Genomic DNA, 25,182 nt, shown 5'->3' on the forward strand with positions numbered 1-25,182 from the left:
CACCATTCTTGACTCTTAGGAGTCCCACACCTCTTCCCAACCCTGACTTTCATTCCTCATCTTCTTTCTCCCATCCATATTTCCCAGGGACTCTTTTTTTTTTTTTTTTAATGTTTATTCAGTTTTTAAAGAGGTGGGGGTGGGGGGCAGGATCCAAAGTGGTCTCCATGCTGTAGCACAGAGCCCCACACGGGACTCGAACTCATGAAAACAAGATCATGACCTAAGCCAAAGTCAGACATTCAACCAACTGAGGCACCCAGGCCCCTTCCTAGGGATTCTTAAAACCCTTTACATATGAAAATAACCAAATGCTGCGATAGAGATCCTAAGGCCTTCAAGCATGCTTCTCTCTATTCCTGAACACTCCTCCTGCCCTTTCCCCACATCTAGTCATGCCTGGCTTCTTTCTGTTCAGATTTCAGGCTAAACGTCACCTCAGAGAATACCTCCCTGCCCACCCAATGTAAAAGTTTCCCAAATCCCTCCCCCCACAACCTACCATTTTTGTTTTCTAAATACTATTTAACACTGAAGTCTTGATTGATGTGTTTTCTGTTCATCTAGCATTGGTGCTGCATGAAAGAGGTTGTCATTTAGAATGGTGTCTAATACAAAAGAGCTCAGTCAAAATTTGCAGAATAAGTCTGATTTCTTATGCTAAGAAATTGACTTATGCTAAGTGATCACTTTGTGTTATTTCATTTAATCCTTACAATAGGCCTGGTTTAGGTAAGTACTTTATTATTGCTATTTGACCTTAACTGAAGTGCAGAAAGGGTAAGTGAATTTGCCTAATGTCTCAAAACAGTTGGCATATCTAGGAACTTAACCTACATCTTATCAAGTCACAGCCCGTGTTCCTCGTATATTCTCTGGGAGCCATTTATAGGAAAGGGGCACTTAGGAATGTAGAGAAAAGGAAAGGATATGGATCCGAATGCAAGATGGGTCCAATTGGGGTTGGGGCTCCACTCCTAGAGCAGGGAGTGCAGGGATGTGCAGTACAGGACACAAGACCCTAAGTGAAGCTCTGAAAATAAGAGCTAACACTTACAAGTACTTACTTGGTGTCAGGCAATGTTTTAATATATTGAAACCTCACCCAAGAGTGATAGATAATGTTTTCTACGTAAGGAGACTAGAGCTGAGAGATGCCAGTTATCTTTTCCAGAGTCATACAGTCATACAGGAGAGCTGGGATATGACTCCAGGCCATATGACTCCAGAGCAAGTACTCTAATTGCCAGCAAGAAATTCATCAGATTTACAAGAGTAGTGTACTCTGTGTTGGGCACTAACTCCTGCTTCCTGGACTTTGTTTTCTTCATGGAATGACCTCAGGTAATGTTACACTTCTCCCTCCTGGCCTACTCCTCACTACTCTCCATAGAGAAGGTGATGGATGACATTCATTCATCCATGTCACTGCACTACCACTGGGGAAACCACCCTTTTTATCTTTTGTTCCCCTGTGATCCTCATGAGGCAGCAATTCTGCACTGGTGCATCTGCTCTACAGACTCAAACTTCTTCCTTGAGTGGATGTCCCAGGCTTAGATTGGTGAAGCATGAGAGGGGCAGAAATGGAGAGGAAGCCCTCCTAATCGCAAGTAAAACACTATTTTTTCCAATCAGCTTTATTAGCAATAAAACTGACATTTTGATCTAAAAAAAAAATTTCCTTCATGCACTGCTGGTAGGAGGAAGCCTACCAGATCAGAAACCATGGCCAAAGTGCTGATTGCTTCCACTCCTGGACAGCCTTCTCCAGCCATAGGATTCTCAGTGAAAGCAAGGCAAAGAGGGATTTTTTTCAAAATGCTAAGATTTGCATAAAAAATACAAAGCTAAGTCCAACCTCTCACCCACCTTCAGCCTCCCAAAACCCACCCTTTAAAGGCTGAAATGTGAACAAAGGAAGCTGAAAAGTAATACCTGAAACTCATTAGAAATGCAAATTCTCGGGGCGCCTGGGTGGCTCAGTGGGTTAAGCGGCCGACTTCAGCTCAGGTCATCATCTTGCAGTCCGTGAGTTCGAGCCCCGCGTCGGGCTCTGTGCTGACAGCTCAGAGCCTGGAGCCTGTTTCGGATTCTGTGTCTCCCTCTCTCTCTCTGACCCTCCCCCGTTCATGCTCTGTCTCTCTCTGTCTCAAAAATAAATAAACGTTAAGAAAAAAAAATTTTTTAAAAGAAATGCAAATTCTCTGGCCCTGTATCTGGCCCTGTATCAAACTCTGAGGCCAGGGCCCAACAACCCCTCCTAGTGATCTATACACACACAGTTTGAAAACCACTGCCCTAGCACACATCCCTGACCTTGGCCAATTAAGGACCCAAAACATTATGTCCCATAGCCTTGTAAACCTCTAAAAGCACTAACATCTCAGCTTCCAAACTACTTGTCTCAGATGGCTTCTTGCACCCAAAAGTGGTGCCTACGTCCTTTATTTGGATGATAGGCACCAGTTTGGTCATTGAAAAATTTGGCCCTGTATTTATCTAAAGATTTCATAGGGTTTCCAGACTGGGCCAGAGCCCTTGCTCTTTATCATACACAGCTTCAAGGCCACAGACTAAGGGCTGGGAGAAGGCAGAGGGAGTACCCCATTTATATGAAGTATGTGCATGTCTACCTCAGATCCTGTCTTCAAAACTGCTCAAAAGGCACATTTTGCACATTTACTACGTACTTAATTGCTACTGAATTGAATAAATTTTATGTATACCATAGAAAAAAAGAGGCAGACATCCTATATATACAAAGCCTGTCCAAAGGCCTTGTCTTTAAGGCCTGGCATTTTGTACTTTACCATCTCCTAACAGCAGGCATTGGAAATACTGGTTTCCATGACAGTGTCTCTCTTTAAGATAAAGGATCATTCCTTTCATCAGTTCATATTTCTTTCTGTTGAACATATACTATGTGGAAGACCCTGGGTCAGCACTGGAAATCCAATGATGAATGAGATATGGTCCCTGTTCTCAGGGAACTTAGTCTGGTGAGGCAGAAGAAAACCAAGTAAACAGAATAATTACTAATTGTGCTAAGGCTAAAGGAAAACAAGCTAGGTGCAGATACAAAATAGCACAGGGGCACCTGAGTGGCTCAGTCGGTTAAGCAACAGACTTGATTGCATCTCAGGTCTTAATCTCCTGGTTCATGAGTTCGAGCCCTGCGTCCAGCTCAGTATGGAGCCTGCTTGGGATTCTCTTTCCCTCTCCCTTTCTGCCCTACCCACCACTCACGTTCTCTTCCTCCCTCAAAAAAAATTTTTTTTTTCATAAAAAATACCAATAGCACATTTCACAGACATGAGTGGAAGACCTTCTTGAGGAGATGCTAAAACAAAATCCAGTAAAGCAAAGTTAGTAGGGAAGAGTGCTCCAGGTGGATACCACCTGGGCAAAGACCCAGAGGTGGGAAAGATGGGCACAAGCATCAGGTAAACATGAGTGACTTAATAGTGAAGGACAATTTCAACTTTTTTTTTAGTTTGATTTATTTCCTTAGCACGGGCAGAGGAGGGGCAGAGCCAGAGGGAGAGAATCCTAAGCAGGCTCCAAGATCCCTAGCTGGCTTCATGCTGAGCCTGATGCAGGGCTGTCAGAGCAGTGAGATCATGACCCGGGTTGGGTGTTTAACCGACTGAGCCACCCAGGCACCCCAGAGCAATTTCAACCTTTAATCACGTGTATTTGCTTCTGATATACTTTACAGTCTGATGAAGAGCTGCTGTTCACCTGTATGATTTGTTTTTATGTGCTTGTCTTTTCTTCAAAGAGGCTACTCCGCAACCTGATGGATAGTCTGTGTTGAGACCCTGGTTTCCAACTCAGGAAGGGCAAAATCTCCAGGTATAAAGTGACCATGGTGGTGTGGTAGCCTGTTTTGACCAGCTGCCACTGGAGTTGTGCAGTCTGGGTTCAAATTCTGGCTTATCCCTCTCATTAACTATATGACTTTGGGCATCTCTCCATACCCACCCACTCACCCCCCCCCCCCCCCCGTGTGTAAAAGCGGACTGTTTTGAGGTTCCAATGAGATAATACATCTTAAAGACTTAGAATAGTACCTGACTCCAGAGAAGAACTCAGTATTAACCATTTAATTATAATGTAAAAAAGAAACAATGGATCCCATCACTTCTCTATTGCTTAGTTAGGCTAAAATAAATTGTTCTATAAACGTTTTAAGTGTGAGAATAAGTGGACCACCTACAGAGCATTCAAAAGAGCACTAAGACCTTTCCACAGATGACTATCATAATAGTTTGAATAATAGTTGTGTGATCAAGCTGCCATGCAAAGAACCAAGTGGTCAGGAATTGAACAGTGCTCACTAATAGGGAAGAACATCTGAAGCATTTGCTATTTCTAGGGAAAAGTTATTTTGTGCCAAGCATGCTAGTTGCCTATCTGAAACCCACTTGCCCCCTTTTATTTAGCTAATAAACTGATTTTCTTTGGGGCACTAACATACCCAGGGAAAAGACCTCCCCATACTCCTTTGCAGGTAGAAGTAGCAATATGAACCATTTCTGGCCAGTTAAAAGCAAGCAAAAATTACTGGGTGAAATCTGCCTCTTGTTTTTGGTTTTTCTCCCCTTTTCCTATCAAAATGGGTATGTGATGTCAATATGCAGCAGCCATCTTAAGACCATGAGGATGAAGACTGCCTACAAAGGAAGGCTGAACAAAAGACTGAAGGGACACTACACCTGGACTTACTCTGTCTGGACTTACTGTTAAATGAGAAAAGTTGCTAGACAAAACTGCTAATGTAAAAAAAAAATGGCTATTGGGTTGGATCTTCTTGCCATTCAAATCCCTCTGAACTTAGTATAAATGGGAATAACATTGAAAAATGGACCAAGAAGACATTCTTCAAATTGAAATGCTTTTATTAGAATACTAATAATGGAAGATAGAAGAAAACCATACACATGGAAAAAGGAAAATACTCAGAAATGCTATTACAGATTAGGCAAATTAGAGAAAATTTCTTCAGTGTATGCAAAATGTAAACATTTGCCCTGGGATTCCTCACAGATGGCACAGTCCACAGAGACTTATTTGGAACAAGATTCTATCAAGTAGTCTACAGTATAGCCTCTACAATGTTTCCAACATTAAACTTAAAGCTCCTAGCACACCCAAAATTTTCTATGCAAAAAACTAAATGGCTCCCAATCAAAGCAACTTGAACTATCAACTGCTACATGTGAAAGCAGGCACTGAAGCAAACCAGTCTTTCAACACTGAGCTTCCATACACTACTATGCTAATTGTATTTACATTTACCTTGACAGAGATTACAAAAATATACAGTGTATAACCCCATGGTGAGTCCAGTGTGGAAAATTCTAGAGTTCTTGTTCATCAAATGCTTCAGAGAAAGACATCAAGTCAGTCACATGAACTTAGGGAAATAGGACTAAGAAGAGGCCCTTTTCTCCTCAGAAAATGGGGACTCATAAACTTCCATGGGTGGACAGGTACAAACCAGGTGCTGATCTCCATAAATGTCATCAATCCGGGCAATGGTTGGCCAGAATTTGCTCTCTGGTTTCACAAAGGGCTGCAAGGGACAAAAGATGGAAATGTCCTGGGTATTCTGAAACATTTCTCTTGCAGAAAGAGATTGCAATGATGTCCCTACAGGCTAAGATGCCACTAAACCACAAATGTTTAAAAGCATAAGAAGGTAAAACCCACACTCCTATTTTTACTGCATCATTAGTTACAGTAGCCAAAATATGGAAGCAATCCAAGTGTCCATCAGTAGATGAAAGAAGATATGTATGTATGTGCATGTGTGTGTGTATACACACATGTGTGCACATAGATACTCACATAGGAATATTGCCCAGCTATGAAAAAGAGTGAGATCTTGCCATTTACAACAACATAGATGGACCTAGAGGGTATTGTGCTAAGTAGGAAGACAAATGCCATATGATTTCACTTACGTGTGGTATCAGAAAACAAAACAAAAGCAGAAACAGACCCATAAATACAGAAAACTGATGGTTGCCAGAGGGGGACAGGCAGAATGGGCAAAATGGGTGAAGAGGAGTGGGGGGGAACAGGCTTCCAGATATGGAATGAGTAATTCAAGGGTATAAAAGGTACAGCATAGGGAATATAGTCAATACTATAGTAATAGCATTTTTCCAGTGACAGATGGTGGCTATGCTTGTGGTGAGCATAGCATAATGTATAGACTTTTCAGATCACTATGTGGTACACCTGAAACTAATACTACATTGTGTGTCAACTATACACCAGCCCAACAAAAAAGCTAAGTCACCCCTTCATTACTGTCCCCCCAAATCCAACTTTTGACCCTTGTCCCCACACTGCCAGAGACTGCAGAGCACCTTTTCGTGTAAGAATCAGAAAGGAAGAAAAATTGCATTTGGGGATATCTCCCTTTGGATGATAGTAGAAAATACCTTAACCCATTTGACAGCGACTCCTATTTGGTCTTTCTCCACTGTATTCCCTGTGGATCCTCAGACCTGTGGCTGACACTCTAACCTCAGAGCTCTGAAAGCCAATTCCTGTGCTCTGCGTCACTTGTCATGACCCATTTAAGAAAGTGTCCCAGGGGCGCCTGGGTGGCGCAGTCGGTTAAGCGTCCGACTTCAGCCAGGTCACGATCTCGCGGTCCGTGAGTTCGAGCCCCGCGTCAGGCTCTGGGCTGATGGCTCAGAGCCTGGAGCCTGTTTCCAATTCTGTGTCTCCCTCTTTCTCTGCCCCTCCCCCGTTCGTGCTCTGTCTCTCTCTGTCCCAAAAATAAATAAACGTTGAAAAAAAAAAAAAAAATTTAAAAAAAAAAAAAAAAAAAAAAGAAAGTGTCCCACATATGGTAACTGTAATGACACTGCAAGGATAGGAGTCCCATCAGATAGGTGATGGCCCCTCATACGCACGTGGACGGTATACCAGCTGGCACACTCGGCTTCAGAAGACAACTTACAAGTGGGAATGCCGCCACCTCTCTGGAATATGGCCGATCCCAGTGGGAGGATGTGACGCAGGTCAGGGAATGTGGAGACATCTGAGACACACAGATGGGAAAGGGATCAGAGCAGAACACTGCCTTCTGCTGTGCTTTGCTTCAACCAGTGAGCTGACAGAAAGAAGCCCAGGTATGGGGCTGCTGGTTGGTTTTATTTCAATTTGAGGGGGAAAAATTTGATGGGAAATTTATTCTGAAATATTTCAAATGTCAGAAAGTCATGGTAATACATTAAGCACATCTACCACCCAATATAAGTCAACATTTTATCATATTTGCTTAACCCTTTAAAATAAACATTGGGGGCACCTGTGTGGCACATTCACACAGGGGACACAAAAGTGTCCAACTCTTGATTTCGGCTCAGACCTCACAGTTCATGAGATTGAGCTCTGTGCTGACGGCACGAAACCTGCTTGGAATTCTCTCTGCCTCTCCCCCACTTGCATGTGTATGCACGCCCTCTCAAACATTTTTTTTTTTAAATAAATAAACACTGAAGAGACAATTAAAACTGCCTTTATAACTCCTCCAGCTCATCTCTTACCCTATTCCCAGTGATAACCACTGTCCTGAATTTTGTATTCACCATACTCATTGTGATTGTATACTATTACGGCATATATGTATAAACAGCATATGGCATAGTTGGGCACATTTTAAAATCTTTTATCATTTTACGAGTATTATTCTCCACTTGCTTTTATAGCTCTGTATTATGTCCTTTAAATGTCTATTGCCATTTTTAAAAATAGTTAAATCCTTGTAATCTCTTTTCAGTATCCACAGAAAAGAGAAATAACAATGAGCAAGATGCCTTCTCCTGCCAGCCATTGGCCCCTGTGGTGCACCTTCAGGTGCACACTTTTGGAACTTGCCTGAGCTTCCCCAGGCATCTCAGACTTGCTCTCTGGCTCAAGGCCATAGTAGCACAGCCACAGCCTTCACAATATTCCCAATTCATGATCTCCCTCTGGCCCCCAACCCAGATTAATGTCTGGAGCTAACAAAAGACATACAGCTCAGAAGCAAATATACAATAAACATCTTTCAGATTTTCTCCAAAATAGGCCATAAGCATTAAAAAACATTCAGGCCAAGTACCAATCAGTTGTTCTAAGCAATAATTGCTCTAGTAGAATAATAACTTGTCTTTATCAAGAGTTTGTGAGGTAATCTCACTAGAGTGCATTAAATAGAGACACAAGAATAAAACTACCCCAACTAGATAAGAGCTCTTCAGCCCCTGCTCCCTCCCTTGGTAACCAGTTGGATGCATGTGGGAGGTATACCTCTCACAGTGACAAAACAATTACACAAACAAAATATATCTCAAAACATCCACATTATACTTAACTGGTACTGTGTTGTTCAAGATTCAAACCTGCAAGTAATGAATTTATCATCCTTTCAGAAGAATGGTCTTATTCTAGGCAAGAATAAATATCTTCTGATGGGAGTTCAGGGGTTGCTGGTACACTGTACATATGCACTCTTATACTCTATGGAACATTTTGGATCAAGTACCAATGCCTACGCACCTTCAGTGGATTGACCCTGGGGTCAATGCGGCCCTCCTCGATGTCAGCAATCTCCTGCCGAATGCTGATCATGGCATCACAGAATCTATCCAGCTCTTTCTTGTCTTCTGACTCAGTGGGCTCAACCATGAGAGTTCCTGCCACCGGCCAGGACATGGTAGGGGCATGAAATCCTGCAAAGGAGATAGGGGAACTTGTGTCACTAACTTTGACCTCCCTGATTTGTAATTTTTTAAAATGTCTATTTATTATTGAGAGAGAGACACAGGGTGCGAGCAGGGAAGGGGCAGCGGAAGAGGGAGATACAGAATCTGAAGCAGGTTCGAGGCTCCAAGCTGTCAGCACAGAGCCCAATGCAGGGCTTGAACTCTCAGACCATGAGAGCCAAAGTCAGACGTTTAACCAACTGAGCAACCCAGGCACCCCTGACCTCCCTGATTTGGAAGAAATTTCATATATATATATATATATATATATATTCATCTCAGCAAGAAGAACTTAGGAAATAAACTAACACCCAAGAAGAAACAATCAGTTAAGCAAGTTTTAGAGAGTATCCATAATAAATATGCAACCATACAAATGTATGTAAATTTTTATTTGTTAAATTGGGTAAGCAATAAAAAATATAAAAGGGCAAGTTACATAATGACATCCCATTTTTATGAAAATGATAGTGTTTATATATTTTTTAATATTTTACTTTTTTATTTAATGTTTATTTTTGAGATATAAAGCATGAGCAGGGTAGGGGGAGGGGACAGAGGATCCAAAGCAGGTTCCGCACTGATACTCCTGACACCAGTGAGCTCGATTCGGGGCTCAAACTCACAAACCATGAAATCATAACCTGAGCTGAAGTCAGACCACTTAACCAACTCAGCCACCCAGGCACCGAAAGTGTTTATATTTTGAGGGAAGACACCTTGAAAAATAAGTACTAAAATATTAACAGGGCTTATTGCTAATATGAAGCTGAGATTCTTTTATTTTTTATTAGAATCATACTATAATGCTTATTTATTACTTACAATAAGAGAAATTAAAATATTATAGCCTATCAAAAGTTAAATAAAGTGATAGCAACCATAAAGAAGCCTACTAACCCCATTTTACAGATGAAACTGAGGTTTGGCAGTACATGGAAACCCTTTGCCTTTATTCAGAACATAGGCTGAAGGTGTTTCTGTTTACAAAAGCTTTCATATGTAAGATGAATCACCAAGACATACTCAAGAGAGATTTTCTGGACAAAAGCCAAAAACCTTTTCCCATTTCTGGCTCTTTTTCTGTGAAACTATAAAAGATGAAGACATTTAAATGGTTCCCCAATTCTGATTTGCATAATTACATGGAGTGCTTTAGGGTCATGCCTGCATGCTTTAAGGGATTATCTCCTCAACATGTTACAAACATTTTCAAATGGTAAGTTGAAAGGACTGTAAAGTGAACACCCCTATATCTTTCACCTACATTCAACAATGATGCTCTCTTTGCTTAATCACATCTGTTCATTCATTCATCCATCTTATTTTTGATGCAATTCTAAGAATGCTTCAGTCATCAGTATACTTCTCCCTTAAATACTTCAGGATGCATATCATTAACTAGAATTCAATATCTGTTTACATGTATTTGTGATAAAATTTACATACAGTAAAATGCACAAATCTTAAGTTTATCACTTACTAAGTTTTGACAAATACATAGAATAGTGTCACTCAAATCAGAAAGGGATTTTAAAAGCTAATCTCTACCTATGAAGTCCAACCTCAATTTCATGGGTGAGCAAATTCAGCCCAACATACACTGTTGTAGTGGTTCCCATAACCAGAACCATCAGAGTTATCTTGGGAACACAGATTCTTTGGTCCTGACCCTGATTCAGGAAGCCCAAGGTAAGTCTCAAAAACATGAGTCTTAAAACTCCCCCAGGTGACTCATTTACTCGCTAAGTCTGGATGCCTCTGCCCAAAGGCATTATGCCCCACATTTGGCTGTTTGAAGATACTGATTACTAGGCCCCTCCCCTGGAGATTTTAATTAAGTACATGTGATTAAGACCCAGAATCTGTTATTCTCGATTGCTGTTTTTTTGCTTAGCCATTCATTCATTCATCCATTCATTCTCTCACTTATTAGACACATATGTTTTGAGGTACTAAGTGCTAGCCACCTGTACAATTCTAGGCTTAGGGCAAGTGTGGCATTCACTCTATCAAACATCAAAATAACCTCCTAGCCAGTGCTCTCCCTCCCTGCAAATGCTGCTACTGCAGTCAGATATGTGATACAGACAACACATCCCAGAAGTGAAGGTATATCCTGCCTGAATCTGCCATCAGCCAGGAGGCCTAGTCAGGTTACAGGAGCAACCAAGAGATTTTGGAGAGGTGATTGCTAATTTCATTAATGAAAACTTTCTCTGGCTTTCCCATTTATAATCAGTATAACTCTACATAATAAGATCATGCATTCAAGAGAGGAATGAATCACACATGTGGGATTCCCAATATGATGCAGTAGTAAAACTATTAAATTACTGAAGCTTTCACTTTCCTTACTAAAAGAAGTTATTCCAGTTATTAAAATTCAGATAGGACTCCACATCCATTGAAAGGCAAACTTCTCACCATCTCTGCCTTTCTAAAAATTGAGGGGTCGTTGATATTATTAATAATGTCACTAAAAATAGGTATTTCAATAAGGTCTGTGCTTAATGAACATCCACTAATTCATTAGAGGCCTGTCTTTCAAGTCTTCCAAGAAAATACAATCTTTATGGAACTAGCATGTGCCTATTCCTTCATCTATGGAAGCAGCTGTAGAAGCTGAAACAGCTATAAAGCTCAAATGCCATTCATCTCTATCTAACACTTCAGCAGTTTACCTGAACCTTCATCATTACACCAACTCACCTCTTCATGGACTCCTTTCTTTACCAGAAATGGGATAGGAATAAGAATTTAATAGAAACATAGGCAATACAACTCAACACCAAAAATCCCCAAATCCAATTAAAAATGAGCCGAAGACATGAAGAGACATTTCTCCAAAGAAGACACGCAAATGGCCAACAGACACATGAAAGGATGCTTAACATAACTCATCAGAGAAATGCAAATCAAAACTACAAGAGGGGTGCCTGGGTGGCTCAGTTGTTTAAGTGTCCAGACTCTTGGTTTCAGCTCAGGTCATGATCCCACAGGTTCATGGAATCGATCCCCACTTCAGGCTCTGCACTGACAGCACAGAACTTGCTTGAGATTCTCTCCCTCTCTCTCTCTGCCCCTCTCCAGCTAATGCTCATGCACACACTCTCTCTCTCTCTCTCAAAATAGATATACTTAAAAAAAAACACTGCACAATATTAACAAACACCTGTCAGAATGACATAAATCAAAGGCACAAGAAACAAGTGTTTGAGAGGATGTGGATAAAAAGGAATCCTCTTGCACTGATGGTAGCTGATGGTGGTAATGCAAAATAGGGCAGTCACTCTGATAACAGTATGGAGGTTCTTCAAAAAGTTAAAAATAGAGGGGCGCCTGGGTGGCTCAGTCGGTTAAGCGTCCGACTTCAGCTCAGGTCATGATTTCACGGTCCATGAGTTCGAGCCCCGTGTCGAGCTCTGTGCTGACAGCTCAGAGCCTGGAGCCTGTTTCGGATTCTGTGTCTCCCTCTCTCTCTGACCCTCCCCCATTCATTCTCTCTGTCTCAAAAATAAATAAACGTTAAAAAAAATGTAAAAAAAAGTTAAAAATAGAACTACTCTATCCCTATGATCCAGCAATTGCACTACTAGGTATTTACCCAAAGAATACCAAAATACTGATGCAAAGAGATACATGCACCCCGATGTTTATAGCAGCAATATCAACAATGGCCAAATTATGGCAAGAGCCCAAAGGTCTACCAACTGATAAATGGATGAAGAAGATGGCATATATATTATATACACATATACATTCACAGTGGAATATCAGCCATAAAAATAGTGAAATCTTGCCATTTGCAATAACATGGATGAAACTAGAGAGTATAATGCTAAGCAAAATAGAGAAAGACAAATACCATATGATTTCACTCATGTGGAACTTGAGAAATGAACACAAATGAACAAAGGGGGTAAAAAAGAGAAAGGCAAAGAAACAGACTCTTAACTAGAGAGAACAAAGTAATGGATACCAGAAGGGAGATGGGTGGGGGGGATGAGTGAAATGGGTCATGGGGATTAAAGAGTACACTTGTCATGATGGACATTGAGTATGTATGTAAGTGTTGAATCACTATATTGTACACCTGAAACAAATATAAATTAAAATTTAAAAACTAAAATGAAAAAAAAGAAACTAGGGAACAAAAACCATTTTCTTTGGGATTTTAAATTCTTTTAACTATAAAGACTTTTCTTGAATGCCAATGGATTCAAGATGCTGATTTAATATCTTTTGAAGGGTAGTACCAATGTAGTCATAGGGCACGTTTTTTCTCTATCACTTTGAAGTTTACCCAGAATCCTGTGCTCACCATTTATCCTACAGACCAGTTTATTGTGGTGCCTGCATGTTTGTTTTGTGCCTTGAGGAAGTCGCCCATAGCTAGCATGAATGTCAAAAACCTTAGATGCCCTCTGAGGGTTTTTTCCCAGAGGATCACTCACCATAATCCTGAAGCCTCTTGGCCACATCCACAGCCTCAATATTTGCAGACTTTTTGAAAGGTCTTGTGTCCAAAATAAATTCATGAGCCACATAACCTGTGGGAAATTGTGTCAGTTCAAGATTACCATCAGCTTGTTTTGCCCAAGCAAATGTACAAATCAGCTTTGTAATGCATATCAACAAGGCCCAAGATGCCAAGGTAACTTGGAAGTTTATAGGTGGCAACAAAGACCTCATTTACTTTTATTAATAACTATAATTATAGGGGCACCAGGGTGGCTTAGTCTGTTCAGCGTCCAACTTCGGCTCAGGTCATGATCTCACCATTTGTGAGTTTGAGCCCCACATTGGGCACTGTGCTGCCTACTTGGGATTCTGTCTCCCTTTCTCTGCCCCTCCCCTGCACACACACTCTCTCTCTCTCAACCTCTCTCTCAAAATAAATAAACTTAAAAAACTATTTAAAAAATAATTATAAAATATAAAAGTGATTATAAAAATAAAATTTTAACATGTCAAGCCAATGTGTTTAGTCCTTAGTGCACAACACACACAAGGCAAGAGGCTGATGGGAGGTGGAACTTTGGTGCCAGTGCATTGCTGGAACATTTGACTGAGATTCCTGGGGATGAGATTCTTTCAACTCTGATGATATAAAATCTATTTGCAATAGTTAAACATGTCATCACACAGGCCTGACCCTTTTATACAAAATATCTCTAGAGCCAAAGGTCCATTGATACCATTCTCCATAACTCTGCCCCAGCATCAAATAACTGTTTCATCTGTGTGAATGTAATTATATACGGAACATGTATCTCTAAGGCACATACATAATTGTATGAGATTCTTCAGAGGGGCTTTTGAGGGTTTGGTTTCAGGCTTCAGGCTGATTATTAGAAATCGGGTCTGTCAAACAGCACACCACAGGTGGCAAGAAGATGAAACCAAAGTCTGTGGGAGTCAGTTCACTTTGCTCTAGTTTGTAAGCTGGTTTCCTCTCTAGGCCCAGGTCACAATCTCCCCAGCACAAACTGTTTGACCCATCAGCAGGAATAAACCATCAATGAAGTCAGCATTTTCATTAATATAGAACAACAGTTCTGGGGGCTTCCCAAATTCTGTGGCCCCAAATCTGATGAATTTCCTTCTAGGAAAGTATCTGTAGATGAGAAAATAATGTATTACTTCCTAACCTACTTTCCTTTCAGCAAACAAGGAATCTACTTACAGATACATGGAGCAGATAATTCCTCAAGCCTGAGAAGAGTTGCTCCAGTCACTAAACAGCTTCTGAAATCATCCATAACTGCTCTGCTTCTTATGTAATGAATAAATAAGAAAGGACTGATTTTGTGAGAAAATAAAGTATGAGAGCCTCAAGCTTTAAATATACTGTCACTGAATATTATAAAATATTCTAACAATGATGGAAATTAAATTTGTGAGGAGTGTGATTCAAAAGTGGGAAGTTATATTCATAGCTAGGTAAAGTCAGGGGCAAAAAGTGCTTAAAAGGAATGCCCAGTTGGAATGTTCAAGGGTGAGGGTGGGGTGGGGGTGGGGAGGCGGTGGAGATCATTTAAGTGCAGGAATCCTAAATACCCAATTATCCCCACCCCATTTTGGGAGCCCAGCCTCAACCTTTGACCTTTCTTCTCTGAGCCTCTGGCAGCCACCCAGCGCTGTGACAGTGACACAAGAAAGAAGGGTAATGAAGTTCACTGCTCTAAAGGGCACTCAGTGGGCAGGAGATGAAGAGGGGAGGGACACATCATGGAGGAAAAGGAAAGTCACTGTTGCTGGCAGGCAGAGGGCTGTCTTCCAAGAAGTTCAGTAACAGCTGAAAGGCCCCATCACACGGAGCCCAGCCCAGCACTAACACAAAGACTACATCTGCAGTGTCCCCACCACAACCAGGCAGTTTGGGAAGAGCTCCATTTCTGAAATGAGGTTCAGATGTTATTTTCTAAATCCATATTCTAATGTGTTCAAATGGAAACGGTAGAATTTTAGCATATCTCTCTGAGCTCTGAAAGGGATGAAATTGAAACTTGGTGGCTGTTGGAGGCTAAATCCCAAGATGTTCATCTGTGTTTGTAGTTTTTAAGGAGAAGAGGTACACAAACCTTCTGTGGTATGTGGTAAGTCAGGGCAATCTGAAGTAGAAATTGTATACACTGATCAGCACAAGGTTTAATTTTCACTGAGTAGGTATTTCTCCTGGGCCTAACCATGGCTATAGCTGAGAGTCTGAAAAGATACCAAGTCAAAGGAACAGGGAGAAGAGTGAGGGGGTGACAAAAAAACAAAATAAAAGTGGCGTGGCTCTAAATTTGGAACACCTTTCCTCCAACTCCTATCCTCAGAATGACTACCTAGAGATATGTGGAACTCACTAGCTAATTACTCTTTAAGGCTTAGGTGAGCAATCAATGCTTAGTCAAGCTTTTCAGTTGCAATCCAGAGACCATAACTAATAGAATCAAAACTGAATGTTTCCATGGGAATGAGGTCGGGTAGGCAGAGCCTCTGGCCTCAGGAGGGTCACTTCCTTGCCTGGGACATGAAAGACCATTCCATGAAGTCCATGTCTGCCGGTAAAGGCCACTGGGAAACCAACTCATAACAGAAATTTCCAGGCAGCATTAGGTTTGTCTGAGGTCATAAGGGGATAGGCACTGAAAAAATTAAAACATAAATGAAACATTGGGATAGTAACAAAGTTGCCGCCTCCACTAAAAGGAACTCCATTTTCATCAGTGAGTTTAGCCTCCCACATGAGTAGACAGCTGTGAATTTTTTAAATTCCTCCTTTAAAAATGTACTATCTTGGGGCACCTGTGTGGCTCAGTCGTTTAAGCGTCAGACTTCAGCTCAGGTCATGATCTCACAGTCTGTGAGTTCAAGCCCCACGTCAGGCTCTGTGCTAACAGCCTGGAGGCTGCTTCGGGTTTTGTGTCTCCTCCTCTCTCTCTGTCCCTCCCATGCTCATGCTCTTGTCTCTCAATAATAAATAAACATTAAAAAATGTTTTAAAAATAAATAAAAAAATAAATAAAAATATACTATCTTACCTGAGGTAATTCCTTTCTTTCCTCATCCTAAATACTACTGCTTTTCCCTTCCCAATTCTTGCCTGTCACTCCCTTGCTTCACAAAACCCTAAACCTCAACAGTTCAGCTGGGGTTTTCAAATCTCTCAAAGAAATGGTTCATAAAGGGAAGACTGGAGTTCATTAAAATTATTGCCTCATATTCATCTGTAATTACAATGTCTTATATAGAGCTAATAAATATGATTAAGATGAATAATAGTCTTCTAATATTGCCATTAGACATTTTGGAATACAATGTGCTTATTAAGAACATTTCTATTTTGGGCCCTCAGGAGGTACAATGATAATTCTTTTTTAGGTCCGAGAATAAATGTTTTTACCAGACCAAATATGAGACAATTTTTGATTCCATGAACTTTTGGATTAGGTGACAAGGTCTGTAATTACCAATACATCTCTGTGTGGGATGAGAAATACAATTCATTGTTTGATTCTGGGATAAAATGTCAAAACAAACGGAAACTGGATCTATCATTTTGTGCTGCAAATCCCCTAGGACTGAGACAGTCGCTGTTTTTAAAGCAGTCACTCAAACACTAAGCACGTGGTTAGGCACCTGAGAAACACTTGCTTTGTTCACTTTCCTCTCTCCTGGATTGCCACCAATCCCCATGTAGTCCAGATCACATGGACTCTTTAAAAATGAAAGTTTGCATTTACACAAGTCTGTGAACATACTAAAAATCAGTGAGTTGTACATTTAAAGTGGGTGATTTGTGTGATATGTGAATTGTCTCAATGAAATTATCAAATTAAGTTAATCACAAGGAAGTTTCAACTACATTTAAAAAATAATAAACATGGGGCCCCTGGTGGCTCAGTCATTTAAGTGTCTGACTTCAGCTCAGGTCATGATCTCACAGTTCATGAGTCCAAGCCCCACATTGGTCTCTGTGCTGACAGCTCAGAGCCTGGAGCTGCTTCAGATTCTGTGTCTCCCTCTCTCTCTCTCTCTGTGTCCCTCCTCCCCCCCTCAAAAATAAACATTAAAAATTTTTTCCTTAAAAAATAATAAACAAGGGGGGGGAACCTATAAACCTTGTCAATTAAAACAAAAATACCGTTTTCCAGCCACCGGATTGGGAAAGATATTTTGGTTTCGGTTTGTGGGTTTTTTCCCAGCCTGGCACTTGGTGTTCACTGGTCCCCAGCATGATGGTCACTTCATATGCTATGAGAGTGAAATAAATTGGCACCTGTGGGGATAACCAGGGCACATGTACCAAGAGCTTAAATGCATTCACACTCTGAGATAATAATTTCTCTTCTGCAGCTCTAAGGAAATAATCAGAGATGTTTTTTTTTAAAAATCTAAGTAAAAGATATCCATTGCAGCATGTTACAGATGCAAATGACTAAGGGGAAAACATGACAGAATTCGTGGAATCCTGGTATATCCAAACAAATGAATCAATGTAGCCTCTTTCAAAGAACACTTAACGACATGGGGAAATGATCACAATATAAGATAAAATTAAAAAACAGCACACAAACTGTAATACTGGTTCAATGGTCTAAAAGTAAGATGAGAAGGAATACAGTGAAATATTAATAGTGGTTATGTCTGCTTACCAAAACCATGAATCATTTACATTTTCTTCCTCAGATTTTTAATTTTCCAAATTTTCCATGTTGAGCATATACATATTACTTATATAATCAGACAAAACAAATACTTAAACTTATCCTGAAGGCCAATACATAACAGGATGCATTTCACAGAGCAGGAGCTATATTTGAATTAATTAGTAGCTCTTGTAGGTTAATACCCACTTCAGAAGCATTTTATTGTGTTGCTTAGAGACATATTGCCCACAATTTTTTTTTCCTAATCTCTAGGGAGCATTCTGGTTATTTAGAGCTTCTGGCTATTTAGTTCTTTCCTGTTTTCAAACTATAGAACCACGTCTTTGGATACATATTTTTAAGGCAAGACCAGCCTTTAAATTAAAGATGACAGATGTAGACGTATACTCTGCCTGAGCTGGAGAAATCAAGAGCCAAAGCGAGGTCTCATCCTGTCGCCCAGGTCTGGGCATGCTGCTGTCTGTCTGCTCCAAGCTCCAAGTCCCCATCTGTCCCTGATCTCCAATTCTGTGCTCACAGCCAATGTGCTGTGTGTCTTAGGGCCATCTCCTCCTATTACCTCCAGTATAACTTTGTTCCCCCATCTACTATTTCCTCTATTGTAGCTTCACTCTTCCCTCTTCAAAGCCATTTCTCTGGCAGTTTTAAATCCTCTACTGATTTCAAAACAAAACTGCATCTTACTGAAATAGCTTCCACATGTACCCCTGCTTTACCACCAAACTCCCCCAAACCATGACTGCTTCTCCTTTGTCCTCCCCACCCTCAATCCATTCTCAACTCATTGCGGTTTGGCATCTGCCTTACCATTTTTGTTCCAATTCTTTCAAAGGTGACCAAAGGATTGCTAATTGTTACAGGCAAATATTCTTTTAAGACTCCTACCAGAACACCATTCTGTCTCTCCCTGTTGTGCAATACATTTGTACTGGGGCAGGCATGATGCCAGGGATTGGTGCTCGAGAATGGAAGCAGGCACAGTCTTTACCCTGAAGGAGTTCAAGGTCTGATGGACAGAGCCAGACAATAAACTGAGTGGGAGAAATCCTCAGTAGCAGAGGGAGCCAAGAGGAGAGAGAAGTTCTCTCCACCAGGAAAAAGAGGCTTCAGGGAGGAGGTGTGAGGCCAGAACATAGGCAGGCAGGACAAGCAGGGGCTTCTCTAGGGAGAGGCATTGTGACAAATGCTGCAGCTGCCTCAAGCAGGGAGTCCTCTCTCACTGGAGTCCCCTATGCTCATCCTGCCTTTTTTTTTTTTTTTAATTTATTTTGAGAGAGAGAGAGAGGGAGAGAGAGAGAGAGAGACTGCAGAAGGGGCAGAGAGGGAGAGAGAGAATCTCCAGCAGGCTCCACAACTGTCAGCATGGAAGCTGACACAGGGCTCAAACTCATGAACTGTGAGATCATGACATGAGCTGACATCAACAGTTGGCCGCTTAACCAATTGAGCCATCCAGGTGCCACATCCCTCTTAAGGTAGCCATCTGCTTGCAGGGCTTTGCTCTGGTTTCTCAAAACTCTTTCCTTGAGTTTCACCATTTCCAAGAGTCTGCTCTTAGATTCTGTGCCTAAGCCAAATTTCTGCAAAGCTATCTGGCTCCATCCTCTCCTATCACTTCCAGGATGACTTGGTTCCCCTACTATTATTCTCTCTGCTGTTCCTCTATTATAAGCATAAAAGGCTTACATAGAATTTCACTTCACATTTAATTAATCAGTAACTAAGCCCTATTGATCCTACTTCTAATAGGATCTTCTTCCCCTGCCATTTTTGAAATGAGTTTAACCTTCTCTTAATCCTGTCACTCCGCTACTCAAAAAACCTTTCATGGCTGTCATCAAGGGTAAAGTCAAGAGCCTTCCAAGACTTAAGTTGGCCTCTCCAACTTCACCTTCATCTGCTCTCCTTCCTCCTATTCCATTCAACAACCCCCCAACAAGCTTCTCACCACCTACACAATTCTTTCTTGCTCCAGTGTTTCTGTTTACTGGGGTCTGATACTCTCCTTTCCAGGCTCATCTCAAGTGTCTCCTCCCAGAAGGCTCTCCCAACTATTCTGCACTTCCTCTGCCCAGTCTGAATTACTCCACTCTTCTGGAGCCATTCCCATAGCACTTTGTGAGGTTAAGAGTGCATGGTATTTATATATACATCTCCCCATGCTGTGGGCTCCTTGTTGACCTGGGCTGTGTAGGCTACTGCATCACACAGCCTTGCAAATAGTGATACTCCTAACCTGTTCACTCAATTGAAGTTATTTCCAATAACTATGATTTATATATGCAAAGAAACGAAAATTTCCTACCCACCACAGAAAACATTTACTAGGTCAAACCTGGTCAAGAAAAAAACCAAGGTGATAGTAGACTGTGATTGATACTTGCCTCTTGCACCCCGGAAAAGGACTCTATAGTGTTTTTCTAATCGCTTGGCCATGTAGTTGGCATTTAATATAGCAATTTCTGTGGCCTGTTTAAGGCCTTTGCCTCCCATCATCTGCAACAGAGAGAAAGAGTCATCAGCCATGGAACAGGTTAAACCCAAGGGGCACTAATGAAAGACATACCCAAGTAAATCCCACCCTCAAAGGGAGTCAGCCCAGTGTCAATCCCAACAAAGATGTCTTCCAGTCTTCTCTGATGCTGAAATGATTTTTGGTTTTCTCCTTTGAACATAACTTTGTATTTCTTATAAAAATAACAAAGTAATAACAAAGTAACAACACGGAACAAAGTAACAGAGGCAAAATTGATTGCTGACTATTATGTTACCTAAAGAGGAAAAAGAAACTTAGACTACACTCATTTGGGAATGTTTTTGTTTGTTTATGCATTTGAGATTATCTTGATAATTGCCAGGAATCTAATGGGATATTGACCAAAATCCTCACTGAATCAATTTGGTATGGTTTGTCTTCCAATTGACCATAGTCAGAGTTATTTATACATTTAACAACTGCCAGGCTTGATCTTACCCTGTTCTGGTGGTTCCTAGGTCCCTGTGATTATACCAGGTGAACATCATCACCAGCAAAAAGCTTAAAATCAAGACTGCATCAATTTTTATTGCCTACATTCTTCCCAGAATACCTCATGTATGATGGGGATTAATATGTATTAAATACATAACTAGTATAAAGCAAATGAGAAAGCATCAAATAAAAAATAGAGACACCAAAGTCCAAAGGAAGGAAAGGACACATCTTGCCTGGCTGGAAAAGAAGGGTTCCCAGAGTAAGAGTTAGTACTTGAGTGGAAATCTACAAATGGGTAGAATTTGGTGAAGCAAAAAGAATGGGGAAGACACTCCAGCTGAGAAGAATGGCCAAAACCAAGGTGTAGAGGTAAAGGCACATGGTTGCAGTCTGGAGGTTACTATAGAGGTTGGTGGGTTGTGACAACTTCTTGCAAGCCTGGAACCTTTGCCACAAAGAACTTGGATTTGGTTCAGCCAGCCATGTCTCTCCACTCATGCACCAGAATCACTTGGAAGCTTGATGGCCGAAGTCCTACCCAGTCATATGCTGAATTTGATTTTCTCTGGGATTGGGCCTAAGAATGTGTGTTTTGGGATAAATCCCCTAAGAATTCTGTGTAGGCTAGTAAGACTGAGAAGTAGAGGCAAAAGGAAACCATAAGATAATTCTGGCTCTTCGGTAGAATCTTGCAGTCCTATAGGGAGTGTCCACAATGGGCTACAGTAGGGAAAGAAGGTAGTTCTAATGCCCAGGTGGCAAGTTACAACAGCATGAAACAAAGAGAGGGGTCAAAGTCAGAGGGGTATTTTAAAATTTACTTTATTTACTTCATTGTTATCTGAGGTTCTGTCTGGTACTCCTGGCATATGGCCAAATCAGCCTGGGGGCATTTACTTTTTAAATGTGGGAAATCATCTCCAACCCAAACACATCCATAATAACCCACGTTTACATGATCTAGGGACCAAAAGGAACCTGGGAATAAGATTCTGTTTGCAAAGAAGCAGACCTTTACTATGATTGTTTTTGTTGTTACTGCCTGTAAAATAACTCAAGTATCATTTTTAAAAGCAGGTTTTAGTCTCCGGGGTACAGAATTGTTGTTTCTGCTTCCCAGAAAGTTTTCATTAAGAATCATAAATGCCACACTGTTAAAGAGTAACAGCCAGCCCCAGAGAGTCATCCAACATGATTTGCACAGCTGAGTTTGAGAGTCTTGTTTCACCCTCCTTTAAGGAGGGAAGACAGTTTGGGAAGGCTGTTCTAATTAGCCACTGAACAAGTGTTCCTGTCCAATGTACAGTCTTAGCCCAGGAGGTAGGCAAGCCAGTTTGAACAAGAGCTGTATAAAATAAACTATGGCCCTAGTGTTTTTTTGGAGAAACACAAAGGAAGGAAAGCTGTTCTCTAACAAAATTTAATTACCCCAGAGAATTACAGTTCCACAGACTCTAAAGGGCAAAGAGCTTAGGGAAACCACCAGATAAGCAAATTTCTGCTACTTTTTCATCTTACCCTCCAGGCTCATAAGAAATCTAAGCCAAAATGAGATTTCTAAAATTTATCCTAGGATTTCAACCTTCTGTAATAATTAGTATGTACACTGTTTTTCACTTGCAAGGGGCTATACAAATCCTACAGGAAATCAAATGATGTAACCAGAATATCCATATGACTCATGGAACTTTGTCTGGAAAACATATCTGGCATGTCAGTTTCTCTGATGGTAAACTCACTATGAGAGCTCCAAGGAAGCATAACGAAGAGATGAAATAAATTTTAGCTGATCTTTTTAAGAAGGTTTCTTCCACCCAAGTCAGCAATGTTCACTGAACTCCATCTCAGATCACGGACTTCATTTTTAAGTCAAGAAGAAAGTCTACAGACTTAGTTTCCCACCCACATATCACATCCCCCACCGGCCTAACACAGTCACAGGCCTCACCTTAATGTAAGCCCATGAAATGGGCAGGATGGAACTGGAGCCCCATGGGGCTGCGCTGACAGTACCCACAGGCCGGTTATCCTCACATGGCTTTACTGAAATGATCGGATGATTGGGCAGAAAAGGAGCAAGATGCTTCTTCCTGTATTTTTTCAAGCACAAATTCAGAAGATATCAAAAAGATCCAGACCAACCAAACACACAAGTAAGTGCTGGGCCCTCTTGGGAAGCTCTATTCCTAGTAGAGAAACTCAGAGCAGAAGGGATCTGACGCCTGCTAAGAGACAGATGTTCAGGAAGTGTTCCATTCTTCTTCCTCCTCACCAGCCATCAGTGTCCCAGCAGCTCACTGGAGAACTGTGGCAGAGGATTTGGCAGATTTCATGTAGGCAGCCATGAAATAGCTTGTGGATTCATGGACTCACCAGGATGTGGAGACCTCCCTGCCCCACACTCTTTCCCAAGGCATCTAAGGGATAGAGGGTGCTTCTGAGGAGCCACAGGGCCTACACATCAGAGGCCAGCCTATGAATGCTACTCAGCCGCCTCCCGCATATCTAAGGCACTGAAGTGCCCCCACTTACTATAAATAATAATAATAATAATAATAATAATAATAAAAAGCAGGAGGGCCAGACTCCCAGCAATCTGAAGACTGGGACCTTTGGTCCATGTTTAGAAAACTTAAGAAACTCAGGAAATGGCTGATCAGCATCATCTTCACAAGATGATTCAATTTCAGTGTAAAAAGTTATCAACAGCTGCAAGATACTCCTTTAGTGCTATTATGATCTCATCCAATTATTCCAGTAACAAGGTTTGTTTCCTGCTTATCTCAGATGTAATCAGAGTTCAGGCTGCAAAGGGTTCAACACCTTATATCCAATTCACTGCTTCCTTTCCCTTCCTTTTTCCCTCTCTCCTTCCCTCTCTTTTCTTTCTTTCTTTCTTTCTTTCTTTCTTTCTTTCTTTCTTTCTTTCTTTCTTTCTTTCTTTCTTTCCTGAGAACACTTAAGTTCTACTCTCTTACAAATTTCAATTATACAATACAGTGTTATCAACTAAATCACCGGGTCATCTACGGCTGAAAGTTTGTACCCTTTACCAACCTCTCCCTACCCATCCCCTGCTCCCCAGCCCCAGGCAAGCACTTTTCTACTATAAGTTCCTTTGGTTGTTAATTCACTTTCAATGTAACCAACAGCTGATCTCTTTTTTTAAAAGACAGAAAAAAAAAAAGAGAAAACATCTTGGAAGTCTAAGTTATCACCCCTCTCACTGCTTCTCTCCAGCCCCTAAAGGAGGACTAGATATGACGGTGTCCATGACACTTGAAGACCTCGATGAGAAGAACAGCAAACTTGGAGCCATTCTTTCATTCTCAGTCTCCAAAACCATCCTGAAATGAGCAGCCCGGAACTCACACGCCAATGGGCCCCATGCCAGGGCCACCTCCTCCGTGGGGAATGCAGAAGGTCTTGTGAAGATTTAGGTGTGAGACATCAGACCCAAAATCTCCAGGACGACAGATTCCCACCTACCACAAAGGGAAAAGAGCCAAAAGCAAAAGTCAAGGCTTGCAAGGATATTCTGGAAAGGCAGCCATGCTATTTGCTGCAGCTTCTCCTCTCAGAGGAAAGGCAGGCAGCACTGTTCACAGAAATGTTCTTAATACCGGAAGAGTTCCACATTCAAAATCTGACATCCCATAAGCAGCCTGGCTTATGGTTTCTGTGGAAACAGCAATTGACCATTTAGCCTAATTTAGATTTCAAAATACGGATTTGAGGAGAGGAAACACCATGAGCAAAAGGGAAGTACCTCCTTGCTGCAGAAACAGATGACATTCAGACCAGCAATGCTACTTCCCCCGCATGGTAGGCTTTGAGCATCATGCATTTTGGGTACCCCAATGAAAGAGACTGGAAGGCTACCTGATAGGATGCTGAACCAAGGCGAAGAAAGGAAGGAAGTTTTCCTGAGACCACCCTAATACCAGTCACAACAGGCCTTCCTGCCACTTAGGCATTAGGGCTAATTTTGAACATAAATTAAGTGCCAAACATAAAGAGTACATTCCTGAACTCTTAGCAATAGACAATCTGTCAACTACACTTACAAAGGGAATCAGAAAGAAGCAAAGAAAAGCAGAAAGAGTTTGAAATGGTAAAGCAAAACAAAACAACAAACAAACAGCAAACAAACAACAAACAAACAACAAACAACCCACAATCACAAAATAATGACAAAGAAGTTAAGAAAACTCTGAAACTGAAACTTCTGCTCCAATGAACCCCTACAGCATTTGCAGAGAGGTGCACA

The 25,182-nt window shown here is 41.2% G+C and overlaps 1 protein-coding gene across 1 annotated transcript in view; it reads right to left on the reverse strand.

The window, feature by feature from the left end:
• Window positions 1-5,342: 5,342 nt before the first annotated feature.
• The window catches only part of GLDC (glycine decarboxylase), a 102,231-nt gene continuing 82,391 nt past the window's right edge, over window positions 5,343-25,182 (reverse strand). Inside the window, exons 19-25 of the mRNA XM_030294290.1 lie at window positions 24,285-24,397; window positions 22,861-23,002; window positions 20,323-20,434; window positions 13,232-13,327; window positions 8,569-8,741; window positions 6,986-7,066; window positions 5,343-5,581 (exon numbers count right to left, since the gene is read on the reverse strand). Coding sequence (XP_030150150.1) covers window positions 5,438-5,581; window positions 6,986-7,066; window positions 8,569-8,741; window positions 13,232-13,327; window positions 20,323-20,434; window positions 22,861-23,002; window positions 24,285-24,397 — 861 coding nt within the window. The 3' untranslated portion in view covers window positions 5,343-5,437. The remainder of the gene's footprint in view (window positions 5,582-6,985; window positions 7,067-8,568; window positions 8,742-13,231; window positions 13,328-20,322; window positions 20,435-22,860; window positions 23,003-24,284; window positions 24,398-25,182) is intronic.

The sequence above is a fragment of the Lynx canadensis genome, chromosome D4 (assembly GCF_007474595.2).
Source record: "Lynx canadensis isolate LIC74 chromosome D4, mLynCan4.pri.v2, whole genome shotgun sequence".
Classification (NCBI taxonomy): domain Eukaryota; kingdom Metazoa; phylum Chordata; class Mammalia; order Carnivora; family Felidae; genus Lynx; species Lynx canadensis.